Source organism: Cyprinodon tularosa, unplaced genomic scaffold (genome assembly GCF_016077235.1).
Source record: "Cyprinodon tularosa strain WSP-4 unplaced genomic scaffold, ASM1607723v1 ctg120, whole genome shotgun sequence".
NCBI classification, from domain to species: domain Eukaryota; kingdom Metazoa; phylum Chordata; class Actinopteri; order Cyprinodontiformes; family Cyprinodontidae; genus Cyprinodon; species Cyprinodon tularosa.
The window spans coordinates 3,714,386-3,729,291 of NW_024038004.1; the positions used below are offsets into that span (position 1 = coordinate 3,714,386).

The window sequence follows — 14,906 nt, forward strand, 5'->3', positions numbered from 1 at the left end:
GATGCATTGTTTGCAGTTTTTCACCACAAAGCATGACCATAGGTTGACAACAGAGTTGTGTTTTAAACCTTTGTGGACTAAAACATTAGCAGTTTTAATCTCAAGCTGTCTTTAATCTAAATGTTGGATCTAGTTTTCAAAATGTAATATTATGGCAGCACAGTTTATATAAAAGAAAAAATCATTCAGGCCGTAGAAATTACACAGTTCTTCTAATTTCAGTCATTTTGACATACAGCTGATTCTAATTCCTCCTTATAACAAGCTGAAATAAAATGTATTAAACTGCATTTGGGATCCACTTGTAGGTGGGTTTATAGTTCTTCTCTTACCAACAGAATTTTTGAACAACAGATGATATGAAATGGGATTTAATTAAGAAAATTAATTTTCTGAAGGAAAAATAAATACAAAGACAGTAAGTACTATAAATCTGCACTTTTATTGAAATAATCAGTTTGCTTCAGGTTTTATGGAAGAATATCAGTAATATGAATATTAGAAATCTGTCTAAACATGAAACATAATCTTCCTGAATAAAATACAAGAACATGATTTCCAGACATGAAGCTGCAGCTCTACTCTGAGCAGAGGTTAGGGTCCAGGCTTTGAGTGACAGGACTCTGTCCACTCTGATTGGCCTCACAGCTCACTGAGCCCGCCTTCCTCCACTGGTCTGCAGGGAGGCTCAGGGTGCTGCTCCAGCTGTAGCGGCCGTCCCTCCCCAGGACCTCCAGGCTGTTAGACACCCCTGAGGACCTGCTGCTGCCCCCCACCTTCCAGCCCAGCCTCCAGGTTGAAGGGAAGCCCCCGCTGGCCAGACACACCAGTGTGACATTGCTCTGCTGCTGCTCCTCTTTGGAGGGGGGAGGACGGTCAGGGTGGGACGCACCACACCCACTGGAGGAGAGAGGGGGAGGAGAGGGGGAGAAGAGACCCAGGAATGAGAATGAGAGCTGCTAAAAACACCTTCAAAGCTTCATTCTTCATGGTTAATGATGACATCTTCATACGTCTCTGATAATCAGTGACTCTTAATAATGAATCCCTGAGATGATTTTCTGATGATTAAACTGAGAGAGCTGAAACACTCATGAGGAAACAGTTCAAATGTTGACATCTGTTTCTTTCACTTCCTTTAAACTACATGGAAAACAAATGAAGCATGAAGACAAAGCTGATCTGAGTTTACTAATAAAATATTAGTTCAGTTTAACAGGAAATCCAAATCAGATATTCACTATTAATTAACATCCTAACAAAAGGATGATGAAAAAAGACACTTTAGAAATAAAGAAAAATTTGAAAGAAGTGCAAAGAAGTAAACATTTATGAAAATGAATTAAATACGCTGCAAGAAAGAATTAAACATTAAATATCTAAAGTGGATAATGTTGATCTACACATTTTATGGCTGCACAAGAAAATAAGTTTAATTTTCTCTCTGATTTGAACCATTTACAATCCAGAACAAACACTGACCTCTACAAGGCTCATCCTCAGAGGTTTTTTTTCTTAAACTGCGGTAAAGTTACTGTAAAATTTTCTTTTTAGTTAGTTGGATAAAAAAGCAAAAAGAAAAAAAAATCTATTTAGACAATTTAGCAGCATGAAATCTTTCTTGTACTTACAGTCAACGATGAGTTTGGTTCCTCCACCAAAAGTGTACCACAGTGATAGAAACTCATTAAGAGGCCGTACAAAAACCTCCTGCTCTCACAGCAAACAATTTTCTGCTGAAATGTTGCTTTTCAGAGTAAAAAAGTTTCAGTTTATTCCTAATTTCATCTACAAATCACCTAATATTCATTCAGCTTTAAAGAACTTTATAATTTAATTTAAGATTTATTTTTTTTTGCATTACCAGCCATGAGAATCAAATGTTACTTTACTTCCTTGAAAATATTCTAACATTTTTTAATAATTCAGTTTTTACTTTGTTTAAATCATGAACATAAAAAGAATAATCAAGATAATTTGAAAAAAGCAATCCTGATTATTACGGTAAATCCTAAAAATACCAATTTGTAGTGATCTAATATATCTTGAACCCTGAGTACTAACAATAGAGCAGAATTATACATTTACCTTCAAGATAAAAGTGGTTTTATTCCATATGTGAAAATCCTTTATGTTGTCACTTTGCTATCTTCTATTTTAATAAAATCCTGATTGATTTAAATCCAGCAACTCTTTGTTCAGATGTTGTGTCTCTGTTTGTCTCCAGTGCGCTGAGAGCAGAGAAATCATTTCCATAGAGAGGAGGCTTTGCATGGTCAGCTGATCCTCCAGGGAACTGAGAAGGTTTATAGTCCTGAGAGTTCAACACTGCAGGACTCTGATCTGTCAGTCAAGCCAGCAGAAACAACAAGAACTACGACTCTCATCTCCATCATCATTTATATATAGTTAGGAAAATAAGTATATGAACAACCTGCTATTTTTGAAAGTTCTCCCACTTAGAAATCATGGAGGGTCTGAAATTGTCGCTATAGGTGCATTTCCATTGTGAGTGACATAATCTAAAAAAATCCAAAGAGCACAATGTATGATTTTTTAAACTATTTATTCATATGCTACAGCTGGAAATAAGTATTTGAACCCCTGAGAAAATCAATGTTAAATTTAGACGAATATCGGTACAGTAGCCCTTGTTTGCTGTTACAGAGGTCTAACGTATCCTGTAGTTTTCCAACAGGTTTTCACACACTGCAGGAGGGATTTTGGCCCACTCCTCCACACAGATCTTCTCTAAATCTTTCAGGTTTCTGGGCTGTCGCTCAGAAACACAGAGTTTGAGCTCCCTCCGCAGATTCTCTAATAGGTTTAGTCCTGGAGACTTGCTAGGCCATACTATAAGCTAGATATCCTTCTTTCAGAGCCACTCCTTGGTTATCCTGTCTGTGTGCTTCAGGTCTGTGTGTGATGTTGGAAGACCCAGCCTCCACCCATCTTCAATACTCTAACTGGGAGAGGAAAGTTGTTCCCCCAAATCTCGCAATACATGGCCCTGATCACCCTCTCTTTAATACAGTGCAGTCACCCTGTCCCATGTGCAGAAAAACACCCCCAAAGCATGATGCTACCACCCCCATGTACTTATCATTGTTTTTCCTCCAAACATGGTTAGTGGAATTATGACCAAAAAGTTCTATTTTGGTCTCATCTCACTACATGACTTTCTGCCGTGAATCCTCTGGATGATCCAAATAGTCTTTGGCAAACCTAAGACGGGCCTTGAAATTTGCTGGTTTAAGCAGGGGACCCTTCTGTGCCCTGCATGTTTCAAACCATGACGTCTTATTTACCAACAGTAACCTTGGAAACGATGGTCCCAGCTCTTTTCTGGTTATTGACCAGCACCTCCCGCATAGTTTTGGGCTGATTTCTCACCTTTCTAAGGATCATTGAGACCCCATGAGGTCAGATCTTGCATGGAGCTGCAGTCCGAGGGAGATTGACAGTCATGTTTAGCTTTTTCCATTTTCTAATGATTGCTCCAACAGTGGACCTTTTTCACCAATCTGCTTGACCTTTTCAGACTTGTGCAGATGTACAACTTTGTCTCTAGTGTCTTTGGACAGCTCCTAGGTCTTGGCCATGCTAGTAGTTGTGTTCTTACTTATTGTTTGGGGATGGACAGGTGTCTTTCTGCAGCTAAAGACCTTAAACAGGTGCATCTAATTTAGGATAATAAATGGAGTGGAGGTGGAAATTTTGTAGGCAGGTCTTTGAGGGACAGATTTCTAACTGATAGACAGATGTTCAAATACTTATTTGCAGCTGTATCATACAAATAAATAGTTACAAAAGTCATACTTTATGATTTCTGGATTATTATTTTTTTAGATTATGTCTCACAGTGGACATGCACCTATCATGATAATTTCAGACCCCTTCATGATTTCTTAAGTGGGAGAACTTGCAAAATAGCAGGGTGTTCAAATACCTCACTGTAAATATGTTCAACTCCTTTCTCTTTAATGCAGCACTATTGATTCCTTCACCTTAAGCCAAGGATGTCCAAAATGTGGCAGTTTGCAGCAGCAAATAATGAATGATAAATATGTGGACCATCAGCACAGGTTCTTTAAACAGACTGAGACTTTTCTAATATTGAATAAAGTGAATATAAAATCGACATAGGTTTTTGTCAATATAGTAAAATAGGTGCAACATAAAACTGTTATTTATTTAAACCAGACCTTTTTATTCTAATCATATTAATCTTTAACAGAATCAAATTTATCCAATTACTTTGCAGAAGCAACACAATTTTTTTTTTTATTATTTTTAAATAAAAATTGGCTAAATACAGCTCTCGTTCTTTATTAATTTATCTAATTACTTTGCAGAAGCAACATCATCATCATCATCATTTTTTTTTTTTTTTTTTTTTTTATGTCCAACTTGGCTAAATACAGCTCCCATTCTTAAGTAAAAGAACAAAAAATGTACGGTGTCTTTTTATTCGTACCTTATTAAACCACATTGAAAAAAGTAAGGTGGGTAAGTAGGCATCTTTAGTTAATTTAACACTATTGTTTCATGTTTAAACATAATATACTTTTCAATCTAATCCCTTATTTCTAATTTCAGGATACCTGCTATCGTGACTTAAATAGTTTAATGCATTTTTAATCTAATGAAATTAGAAATGCAAAACTTTCATATAAGGTGCCTCTACACAGTATTATTACATTCTTAACAATATTAAGTTTAGGGGGCAGCAGATGAGTGCGATGTAATTGAAATAATAAAATAATAATGTATATCGTTCCAATGAATACTGATGAGCAGAAAGTAATTAGGCATATATGGTAATATGTCATGTAGTCAGATAATCTTACATTAAATAAATAAATAGATAAATAAAAAAAAAAACATTTTCTCTGACTGAAGCCCAGAATTTCTTTTTTAATTTTTTTATCTGAGTCACCTTTTCCCTCCTCACATAAACCCAGATGTCTGTTTAAATGTGTTTGCTGCTTTGAATGATTGCTGTGCATCACTGCTCCTCGATCAGTTTAAATGAAACTCAGACAAACTTCTCTGCAGTCTGACGGTAAAATTACTCTAAGCTACGATGTTACTGAGTCCACTGTTGATCACACTGCTGCTCCAACTCAGAGGTGAGGATCAGGAAGTTTTTGCTTTCATTTAATCTCAGCTGAAATCCAATCAAATGTTAAATCTTCACACATTTGTACTTTTTCCATCATGTAGGATCAGATTGCAGGCGATCTGTGACTAAGTCTCCTGCAGTGAAGTCTGCTTCTTTGGGGGAGACAGTCTCTCTGAGCTGTACAGCCAGTAGTGGAGTTGATGATGATCTGAGTTGGTATCTGCAGAAACCTGGAGAGCCTCCTAAGCTGCTGTTTTACAAAATCAGCAGCCGTGAATCTGCTCCAAGTCATTTCAGCAGCAGTGGATCAGAGCCTCAGTTCACTCTGACAATCAGTGGAGTTAAGGCTGAAGATGCAGGAGATTATTACTGTATGGGAGAGTATAGAGATGGGATCACACAGTGATACAGAGTCGTACAAAAACCTCTGTCAGTTTCACCAAACACTGTTTGCTGTGCAGCAGCTGTTAGTTTCTGCTACAGACTAGAAGATGGATCTACGGTCCAGTGAAGTTCACACTGTAGTGTTCAAGGGAGAAACTGACTTTACTTTTAAAAAGATCACATTCCAATTCTGTTTAAAATAAACTCAGAGTAAAGAAACACAAATACACATCAGTTGTGTTCACCAGTTCACCATCGGTTATCTTTTGCAGCTCTTGAGAAAAGAGTTGCATTGAAAATAAATGATTCCTTAAACACAGAAACATATCAGATAATAATTAAAGCATAAATTACTAAAGCAAGAGCTTTGAGTTTGATTAATAATCACTTTCATTAAATCAACCACCTGGACAAACTATTTATCCCATTTAATATAATGGATATTTATGCAGTATTTCAGTGGAAGTTCTGACAATAGAATAATTACATTATGTGTATTATTGTCATTTTATGGCATACTTAAACTCTTCAGACACTAAAACGTACCTTCTACACAAAATTATGTTAACTATAACATTATTTCTAATACACTTAATCTTTGAAATACATTTTGTCTTGATGACTTCATAATGTCAGCATTGTGTTTGTTATCCTCAGAACAATTAACTAATTCTTTTAATTTATTACAGACAATCATGTTTTCTGATGACACCTCTAATTAATAGGTTTTATAATATATGTATAGATCCTAGCAGAGAAGGACTTGAACATGAAAATAAAACTGTCTCCTTTGTTTTAATGAGCTCTTGTTAGATCAATATCGACTATTTAAAAATCCACGTTTTCTGAAATGATCTTTTGTCGACTTTATAAAAAAAGCAACTCTCCCCATGATGATGTCTCAGAGCAAGCTTTATTAGAGGTCACAGCAAATTAATCCCACTCACATCCAGCCGCTGAGCTCCACACATTAATCTAAGTTATTGAACATTTCACAGCAGTGTTGTTCAGCGTCACACAAAGCTTTACTTTCTCTTCCCAACATTTAAACTCATATTGATGAGAGCAGCAGGTGTTTTCCTTCTTCTCTCCCACTCAGAGCTCCTGTCCTGGGCTTCCATCAGCCTCTCTGGCCCTCACAGTGGCTCCTATTGAAGGACCTGATCTGGCTGTGGTGGTGATGGAGGACCCTGCAGGAGTACAGCTCTCCTTTCATCCAATTCTCCTGGCTCAGGCTCAAGCTGCTGCTGCTGCTGTAACGTCCGCTCTTCTCCTCCTCTGAGCTGCTCAGGACCCCCTCTGTCACCTCGGTGCCGTCCACCTCCCAGCTCACAACGGCTCCCTGAGGAGAGTAGCCGCTCAGCAGGCAGACCAGCGTGGCCGACCCCCCAGAGAGCTGCTCAGAGGAGGGGGGCAGCAGAGAGACTGAGGGTCTGACCATGGGGCCAGCTGGAGGGGAGAGCAGAGACACACAAGGAGCAGATCAACTTCTGCTGGAGGAGACACAGCTGGACATCACACAGTTATTATAGTAAATGATACTAGAATAACACAGAGGAGACAGATTTAGGAGAAGTTGGGGTTTATAAATCCATAAAATATGTTTACTTCAGTTTAGGGTTTTCATTTGATTTTATAATTTTATGGAGCTTCAAGCTAAAAAGCAACACTGATGATTTGTTCTGAGCTCGACTCTTCAGGACTTAGAACCACAATAACAGGAGCAAAAAAAAATTAAAGAGAAGGAAAAGAGGAGAATAAAACATCAACTTAAATATAAGGCTAATTAATTTACTGTGAAACAAATTGCTGAAAACAGTTAAAGACGTTTCCATCTGTCTTTTTCACTTCCTCTTTACAGCTTTAAAATAGCTAATTATTAACTTAAACTGCTTAAAGTAGATCTTCTTTTTCTTTATGTTTTCCTAGAACCAACAGATTTTAACTAAATAAAATTAAAATTTGAAAAACATAGATGTGCTTCTGAATTAGGATGCTGACCATAATCAAATTATATATCTCTTTTGAAATAAAGAAAAATACTATTAAATGCAGTTTTAGAGAAATTGTTGCTTCAAATGAACCATATAAATTATAAAAAAGAAGAACTCGCCTGTGCCCTTTGTAAGAAAAGCAAGCTGCTACAAACCAACTATATTCAGAAAAAAAAAGAAAAAGCTCTAGATCTCTATAATATTTCAGATAAAGTTTATTCACCCTTTAATAAGATAGAAACGAATTAAAACATAGTTTTGTTTCTAATAAGATGAAATGGTGATACTTACAGTGAATGATGAGTTTGGTTCCTCCACCAAAAGTCCACCACAGTGACAGAAACTCATTAAGAGGCCGTACAAAAACCTCCTGCTCTCACAGCAAACAACTTTTTACTGAAGAAACACAGTTTTTGCCCTAAAACTATAAATTTACACTTTTGCTAAAGTGAAAAGTTATTTAGCATCTTTAAATAACAATTATTTATATCAAAGGTCATTTTTTAGGACTTTTTTGTGTTTTTTCAGTTGTAAAATAAAATGTTTACTTCTCTTTCTTCTTATTCTTTTTGAAATCATTAACTTAGAAGCTTATTTAAACATTATAAAACAGAAGAAAAAGTTAATTACTTAATTCATAAATTAATAGCTGCACATATCTAATAGAAAAAAGATAAGTCAAATTTCCCAAAGGATTATGTTTAGTTTCAAATTCTGTTTCCTTTTACCCAAAATTGTAAATTTTCCCTCTTTTCTTTCTTCTTCTCTTTTAATTAAATCCTCAATGGTTTAAATCCAGCAGCTCTTTGTTCAGATGTTGTGTCTCTGTTTGTCTCCAGTGCGCTGAGAGCAGAGAAATCATTTCCATAGAGAGGAGGCTTTGCATGGTCAGCTGATCCTCCAGGGAACTGAGAAGGTTTATAGTCCTGAGAGTTCAACACTGCAGGACTCTGATCTGTCAGTCAAGCCAGCAGAAACAACAAGCACCATGACTCTCATCTCCATCCTCATCTGGACGCTGACCTGCTGCTGTTTTACAGGTTCATTCCCTCTGCAACATTTCTAACATGATGTTCTGCTTTTTTCTCTCATTTATTTCTGCTGATAAATGAAGGATTTGTTTTTGTCTGCAGGATGCAGCGCTCAGGTGACTGTGACTCAGCCTCCATTAGAAAAAACTACACCAGGATCCACTGTCATATTAAAATGTAGGACCAACCCAGCTGTAGAAAAATGCTATGGCAGTGATTGTATGGCCTGGTATAAGCAGAAACCAGGACAGCTTCCAAAACTCCTGATATATCAAGTGAATAAGCTGCATTCAGGAACACCAGCTCGGTTTAGTGGCAGTGGAAGCAGCACTGACTTCACTTTGACCATCACTGGAGTTCAGGCTGAAGATGCAGCAGTTTATTACTGTTTTAGTGGACATGTTATAAAGGGAACCAGTGTGTTCACACAGTGATGTGTAGCTGTACAAAAACCTCCCTCAGTCAGACTGCAGACACACTGAGGTGTTACAGCAGAAACTGACTGCACAAAGAGACACTGAAGCTCATCTAAGAACCTCAATGTAAATATATTGAAAACTATAAATATAACCTTAATAAATCAAGAGCTGTTTATCAAATGATGCACCTATATGTCATGAGCCTTTGATTTAGACCTGAATACAGATAGAGGCTAGGATGCACCATAGTGAAATGAAGATGTTAACAAAATTTTGAACTGAACAATAACTTGGGTAGGGAGATAAGAGACAAAATGGAGGATCCAGTAAATACTAACAGTAGGAGGAAAACTTCAGCAGGACACAGTTGTAGACAACAGGTAAATAAATGTGATCAGGACCTACTACCCTGCAAAAAAAAACTGAAATCCAAATAAGTCATTTTTTCTTGAAGGTAGTGAGGTAAGGAAGACACTTTGCCAATGGAAAAAAACAATTTACATTTAAAATAAGTGCATATTATCCAATTATCTTAAAATCACATTCCATTGGCAAATACTCTTATTAACCTAGTCAAATTAAGGGTAAATACTCTTAATTTAAAAATGCTTTACTAATTTCCAGATCGTTTTTGCAGGGTAATGAGCTGATGAGTCTGGCTGAAGGAGAAGCAACAATAACAGAACCTGAACAAGAAGAATGAGAAGAAGAAAAAATACACACAACAAATAAGCCAGCAAGCACTGACAAAATGTCAGCAAACACAACAAATATGGTGAACCCCTAATAGCTAAAATTACCAGACATCATACAGAAGGAAGGTGTATGAAAAACCTTAAAACAAAATGAAACCATAACCTAACACCAGTGGCTCATGACACTATAATGTTATTCTATAGTTTTATTTCACCATAGTGACTGCATAAAAAACTTTACATAACAATAATGTTATTTATAAAACACTATAAGTGGGTTAGTTTTGAATACACCTGTCTGTTTGATGTAGAACATTTAAAAAAGCCCAGCAAGAATCTCACTGGATAACCTGATTAAATACAGGTTAGAAGGGAACACAACCTATAACAGGTTCAGCAGTGAGGAGAGATTGGGAGGTTCCTCAACAAAAGACTTGCTTTACCCAAAGTAGTATTTTCCTTAACAATATTATTATATGAAACTGAGAACCTCAAACTGTAAATAGCAGCACTAATTGTTGTGTTTTGAGTCTAAATTTTGTTATCATGGAGTCTAGGCGGAAGTTCAACTGAAGAAACGCATTGCTTTCCTTCATCCAACTGCGACACAGCCATTCAGCTTTGAACCACACCTGCACGAAAGCCAATCAGCATCCAAAGTTCATCTTAAAAGGCCTCCGATATGCACCTGTCTAGTCCTGTGTGCAGGCGGCGGATGAGCTTTGTGACTTTATTCAGATGACCCCATTTTAACCCACCTCCAGCCCCTCCTCCACCATCGTAGCTAAAGCTTCATCAGAGTGTCATTCCTCCTGGACTCTTACTGCGTTCCCTGTCTCATCTTAACCGGTCCGGCAGAAAGCCACTATGTTGAGCCTGGTTCTGTCAGAGGTTTCTTCCCAGCTGGGAGTTTTTCCTCTCCACTGTTGCTTCATGCTTGCTCTTCATGGTCAGGTTCTCTCGACCAGTGTTATCCAAACTGGACTTCCATCTTCCAGGTCCCTGAGTGAAGCTCTATTATCAGCTCACGCAGTCCACTGGATCTCCCCATAAAGCTCAGCAGACCGTCTCACTAACCAGCAGTCTACAGACTGACCAACTTCATCTATCTTCACTCCACCAGTTTCAGGCCTGAGGGGAACCAGCCCTGTTCTTTACTCCTGTTCATGCATATCTATCAAAATTAAGCACAATGTTTCCTGCCGAGGTCTGAGCACCAAAGACTAAGTAATTGTATCAATCAATTTTTCTTAATTGTCTTTTCTCTTCATGCGAGTTTTTCAGATTCAAATGTTTTATATGTGCAGTGGGCAGGAACTCAGGTCCTTAAATAATGTTTAATAAGTCTGATATGGTCAGAGGTGCTCAATCCCTGGAACAATCAACCTATGCAGTTGGTCTTAAGGCATAAATAATCAATAAAGTTTATATATGAAGATTGAATGTGACAAAGAAACATTAGACAAGAATGTGGTTTAATCTATAGTTTTATTAAATTTGATTGTTTTTATACAAACTTAAAGTTGGCAGACAGAACAAAGGTGGCAGTAGTAATAGAAAACTCAATGAACATGAAAAGTCAATGTGATAAAATACAAGAACATGATGATTTCCAGACAAGAAGCTGCAGCTCTACTCTGAGCAGCGGTTAGGGTCCAGGGTTTGAGTGACAGGACTCTGTCCACTCTGATTGGCCTCACAGCTCACTGAGCCCGCCTTCCTCCACTGGTCTGCAGGGAGGCTCAGGGTGCTGCTCCAGCTGTAGCGGCCGTCCCTCCCCAGGACCTCCAGGCTGTTAGACACCCCTGAGGACCTGCTGCTGCCCCCCACCTTCCAGCCCAGCCTCCAGGTTGAAGGGAAGCCCCCGCTGGCCAGACACACCAGTGTGACACTGCTCTGCTGCTGCTCCTCTTTGGAGGGGGGGAGGACGGTCAGGGTGGGACGCACCACACCCACTGGAGGAGAGAGGGGGAGGAGAGGGGGAGAAAAGACACAGGAATGATAATGAGAGCTGCTAAAAACACCTTCAAAGCTTCATTCTTCATGGTTAATGATGACATCTTCATACGTCTCTGATAATATGTGACTTTTAATAATGAATCCCTGAGATGATTTTCTGATGATTAAACTGAGAGAGCTGAAACACTCATGAGGAAACAGTTCAAACGTTGACATCTGTTTCTTTCACTTCCTTTAAACTACATGGAAAACAAATGAAGCATGAAGATAAAGCTGATCTGAGTTTACTAATAAAATATTAGTTCAGTTTAACAGGAATCCAGATCAGATATTCACTATTAATTAATGATCACAAAAGGATGAAGAAAAGACACATTACAGAAAAACAAAAAATAGACAAAAATGTAAAACATTTTGTATAGGAATTAAATATGGCTGTAAGAAAAAATTTTAACATTAAACCATCTAAAGTAGATCATGTTGATCGACAATTTTTATGGCTGGAAAAGAAAATAAGTTTAATTTTCTCTCAGATTTGAACCATTTATAATCCAGAACAAACAATGACTTCTAAGAGGCTCATCCTCCAAGCTTTTTTAAAACTGCTCTGAAGTTATTGCAAAATTTTCTTTTTAGTTAGTTGGATAAAAAAGCAAAAAACAAAACAAAAAAACAACAACCCAAAAACAATTTAAACAATTTAGCAGCATTAAATCTTTCTTGTACTTACAGTCAACGATGAGTTTGGTTCCTCCACCAAAAGTCCACCACAGTGATAGAAACTCATTAAGAGGCTGTACAAAAACCTCCTGCTCTGATGACAAACAACCTTCTGCTAAAATTTTGCTTTTCAGAGTAAAAACATTTCAGTTTATTCTTAATTTCATCTACAAATCATCTAATCTTCATTCAGCTTTAAATTGCTTGATAATTTAGGATTTTTTTTTTTTACGTTATCAGCCATGAGTTTCAAACGTTAGTTTGCCTCCTGGAAATATTGTAACATTTTGTAATATTTCAGTTTTTACTTTGTTTAAACATGAAACAAAAAAATAATCATAATCCAGATTATATAATCCTAAAAACACCAATTTCTATTGATCTATAATCTTGAACCTTGATTACTAACAAAAGAGAATAATTATTCATATACCTTCAAGATAAAACTGGTTTTATTCCATATATGAAAATCCTTTATGTTGTCTCTTTTCCATCTTCTATTTTAATAAGATCCTGATTGATTTAAATCCAGAAACTCTTTGTTTAGATGTTGTGTCTCTGTTTGTCTCCAGTGCGCTGAGAGCAGAGAAATCATTTCCATAGAGAGGAGGCTTTGCATGGTCAGCTGATCCTCCAGGGAACTGAGAAGGTTTATAGTCCTGAGAGTTCAACACTGCAGGACTCTGATCTGTCAGTCAAGCCAGCAGAAACAACAAGCACCATGACTCTCATCTCCATCCTCATCTGGACGCTGACCTGCTGCTGTTTAACAGGTTCATTCCCTCAGCAACATTTCTAACATGATGTGCTGCTTTTTCTCTCATTTCTTTCTGCTGATAAATGAAGGATTTGTTTTTGTCTGCAGGATGCAGCGCTCAGGTGACTGTGATTCAGCCTCCAGTGGAGACATTTACTCCAGGATCAACTGTCACTATTCGGTGTACAACAAATCCTGCTGTTTACACATTATTTGATAATGAGTTTATGTCCTGGTATCAGCAAAAACCAGGACAGCCTCCAAAGCTCCTGATATATCAGGTGGAAAACCTTGAGGAGGGAACACCAGATCGGTTTAGTGGCAGTGGAAGCAGCACTGACTTCACTTTGACCATCACTGGAGTTCAGGCTGAAGATGCAGCAGTTTATTACTGTCAGAGCCTACATGAAGTAAATGATGGTGATGTGTTCACACAGTGATTTCTAGCTGTACAAAAACCTCCCTCAGTCAGGCTGCAGACACACTGAGCTGTTAGAGCAGAAACTGACTGCAGCTGCTGAGCAGGAAGAGACCCTGATACAGACCACTGAACACAGAGCTGAAAGAAACCTCACCAAGCACTAAGGTCACTTATGATAGATAAGGTCAGTTTAATTTAAAAACTGAAAGACTGTCAGAGCATCTCTTTACTATATTTATAAATTTTCACTATTTCAGTTATTTTCTAAATCTCTTTTTGAAATTAGTATTATGGCAGAAGTTTATACACACAAAAAAAATCATTCAGGACTAAGAAATTACACAGTTCTTCTAATTTCAGTTATTTTGACATACAGCAGATTCTAATTTTTCCTTAAAACAGGGTGAAATACACGTTTCAAACTGTAGTTAGGAACCATTTGTAGGCGGGTCTATAGTTTTTCTCTTACCAACAGAGAACAGATTTTTGGGGAAAAAAGACAATATGAAATGGGATCTAATTAAGGACATGACGTTTTTAATGTAAAAATAAATACAAAGACTGTAAGTACTATCAACCTGCACTTTTATTGAAATAATCAGTTTGCTTCAGGTTTTATAAAATAATATCAGAAAGATGAATATTAGAAATGAAACATAATCTTCCTGAATAAAATACAAGAACATGATTATTTCCAGACATGAAGCTGCAGCTCTACTCTGAGCAGAGATCAGGGTCCAGGGTCTGAGTGACAGGACTCTGTCCACTCTGATTGGCCTCACAGCTCACTGAGCCCGCCTTCCTCAGTTCAAATGTTGACATTCTTTCAATTCCTTTAAACTACATGGAAAACAAATGAAGCACCTCCTGCTCTCACAGCAAACAGCTTTCTGCTGAAATGTTGCTTTTCAGAGTAAAAACTTTACAGTTTATACTTAATTTAATCTACAAATCATCTAATATGCATTCAACTTAAAATTAGCTGTCCTTTTTAGCCACAAAAAAAGAATCCTGCTTTTACTAGAGAAGTGGAAGAGTGAATTATGCCTTCAATATTTTTTTTGGGGGGGGGGGGGGGGGGGGGGGTGTTAGGGGGGGGGGGGGGTGTTAGATAGATTATATAACCTGCTGAGAAGAATGAAGGCCTGCAAAACACTGTAGATGGAGAGGTATTTAGTTGCATTTGAGATGCATAAAGAACTCGTATATGGTGGGAAATTTGTCAAATCCTGTTCTTTCAGGTTGCCAAACAGAATAAATAGAATATTTCTTAAGCATTTGAAGTTGCTCTTTAAAGAAGACGTTTTATATTTTTCTAGGTAAAAAGTACTTTGTGCTTTGAGATGTTGCACTGACCAGAATGCAAAGAGACTTTGATTTAAATAGTTTGTCGTTTGGATA

At 37.4% G+C, this 14,906-nt stretch overlaps 1 pseudogene and 3 gene segments (V, D, J or C); 1 reads left to right on the plus strand and 3 right to left on the minus strand.

The window, feature by feature from the left end:
* Window positions 1-539: 539 nt before the first annotated feature.
* LOC119774562 lies at window positions 540-3,372 on the minus strand (annotated as a pseudogene).
* A 3,051-nt stretch (window positions 3,373-6,423) lies between these two features.
* On the minus strand, window positions 6,424-7,932 carry LOC119775937. The segment is given in 2 exon segments: window positions 6,424-6,958; window positions 7,795-7,932. A coding segment is annotated over 1 exon segment (321 nt).
* Window positions 7,933-11,127: 3,195 nt separating this feature from the next.
* The window catches only part of LOC119775922, a 75,173-nt gene continuing 71,394 nt past the window's right edge, over window positions 11,128-14,906 (minus strand). The window contains 2 exon segments of the V gene segment in view: window positions 11,128-11,603; window positions 12,338-12,389. Of these exon segments, the coding sequence occupies window positions 11,281-11,603; window positions 12,338-12,389 (375 nt within the window).
* The window catches only part of LOC119775928, a 49,857-nt gene continuing 47,724 nt past the window's right edge, over window positions 12,774-14,906 (plus strand). Inside the window, 2 exon segments of the V gene segment in view lie at window positions 12,774-13,100; window positions 13,193-13,504. Coding sequence covers window positions 13,049-13,100; window positions 13,193-13,504 — 364 coding nt within the window.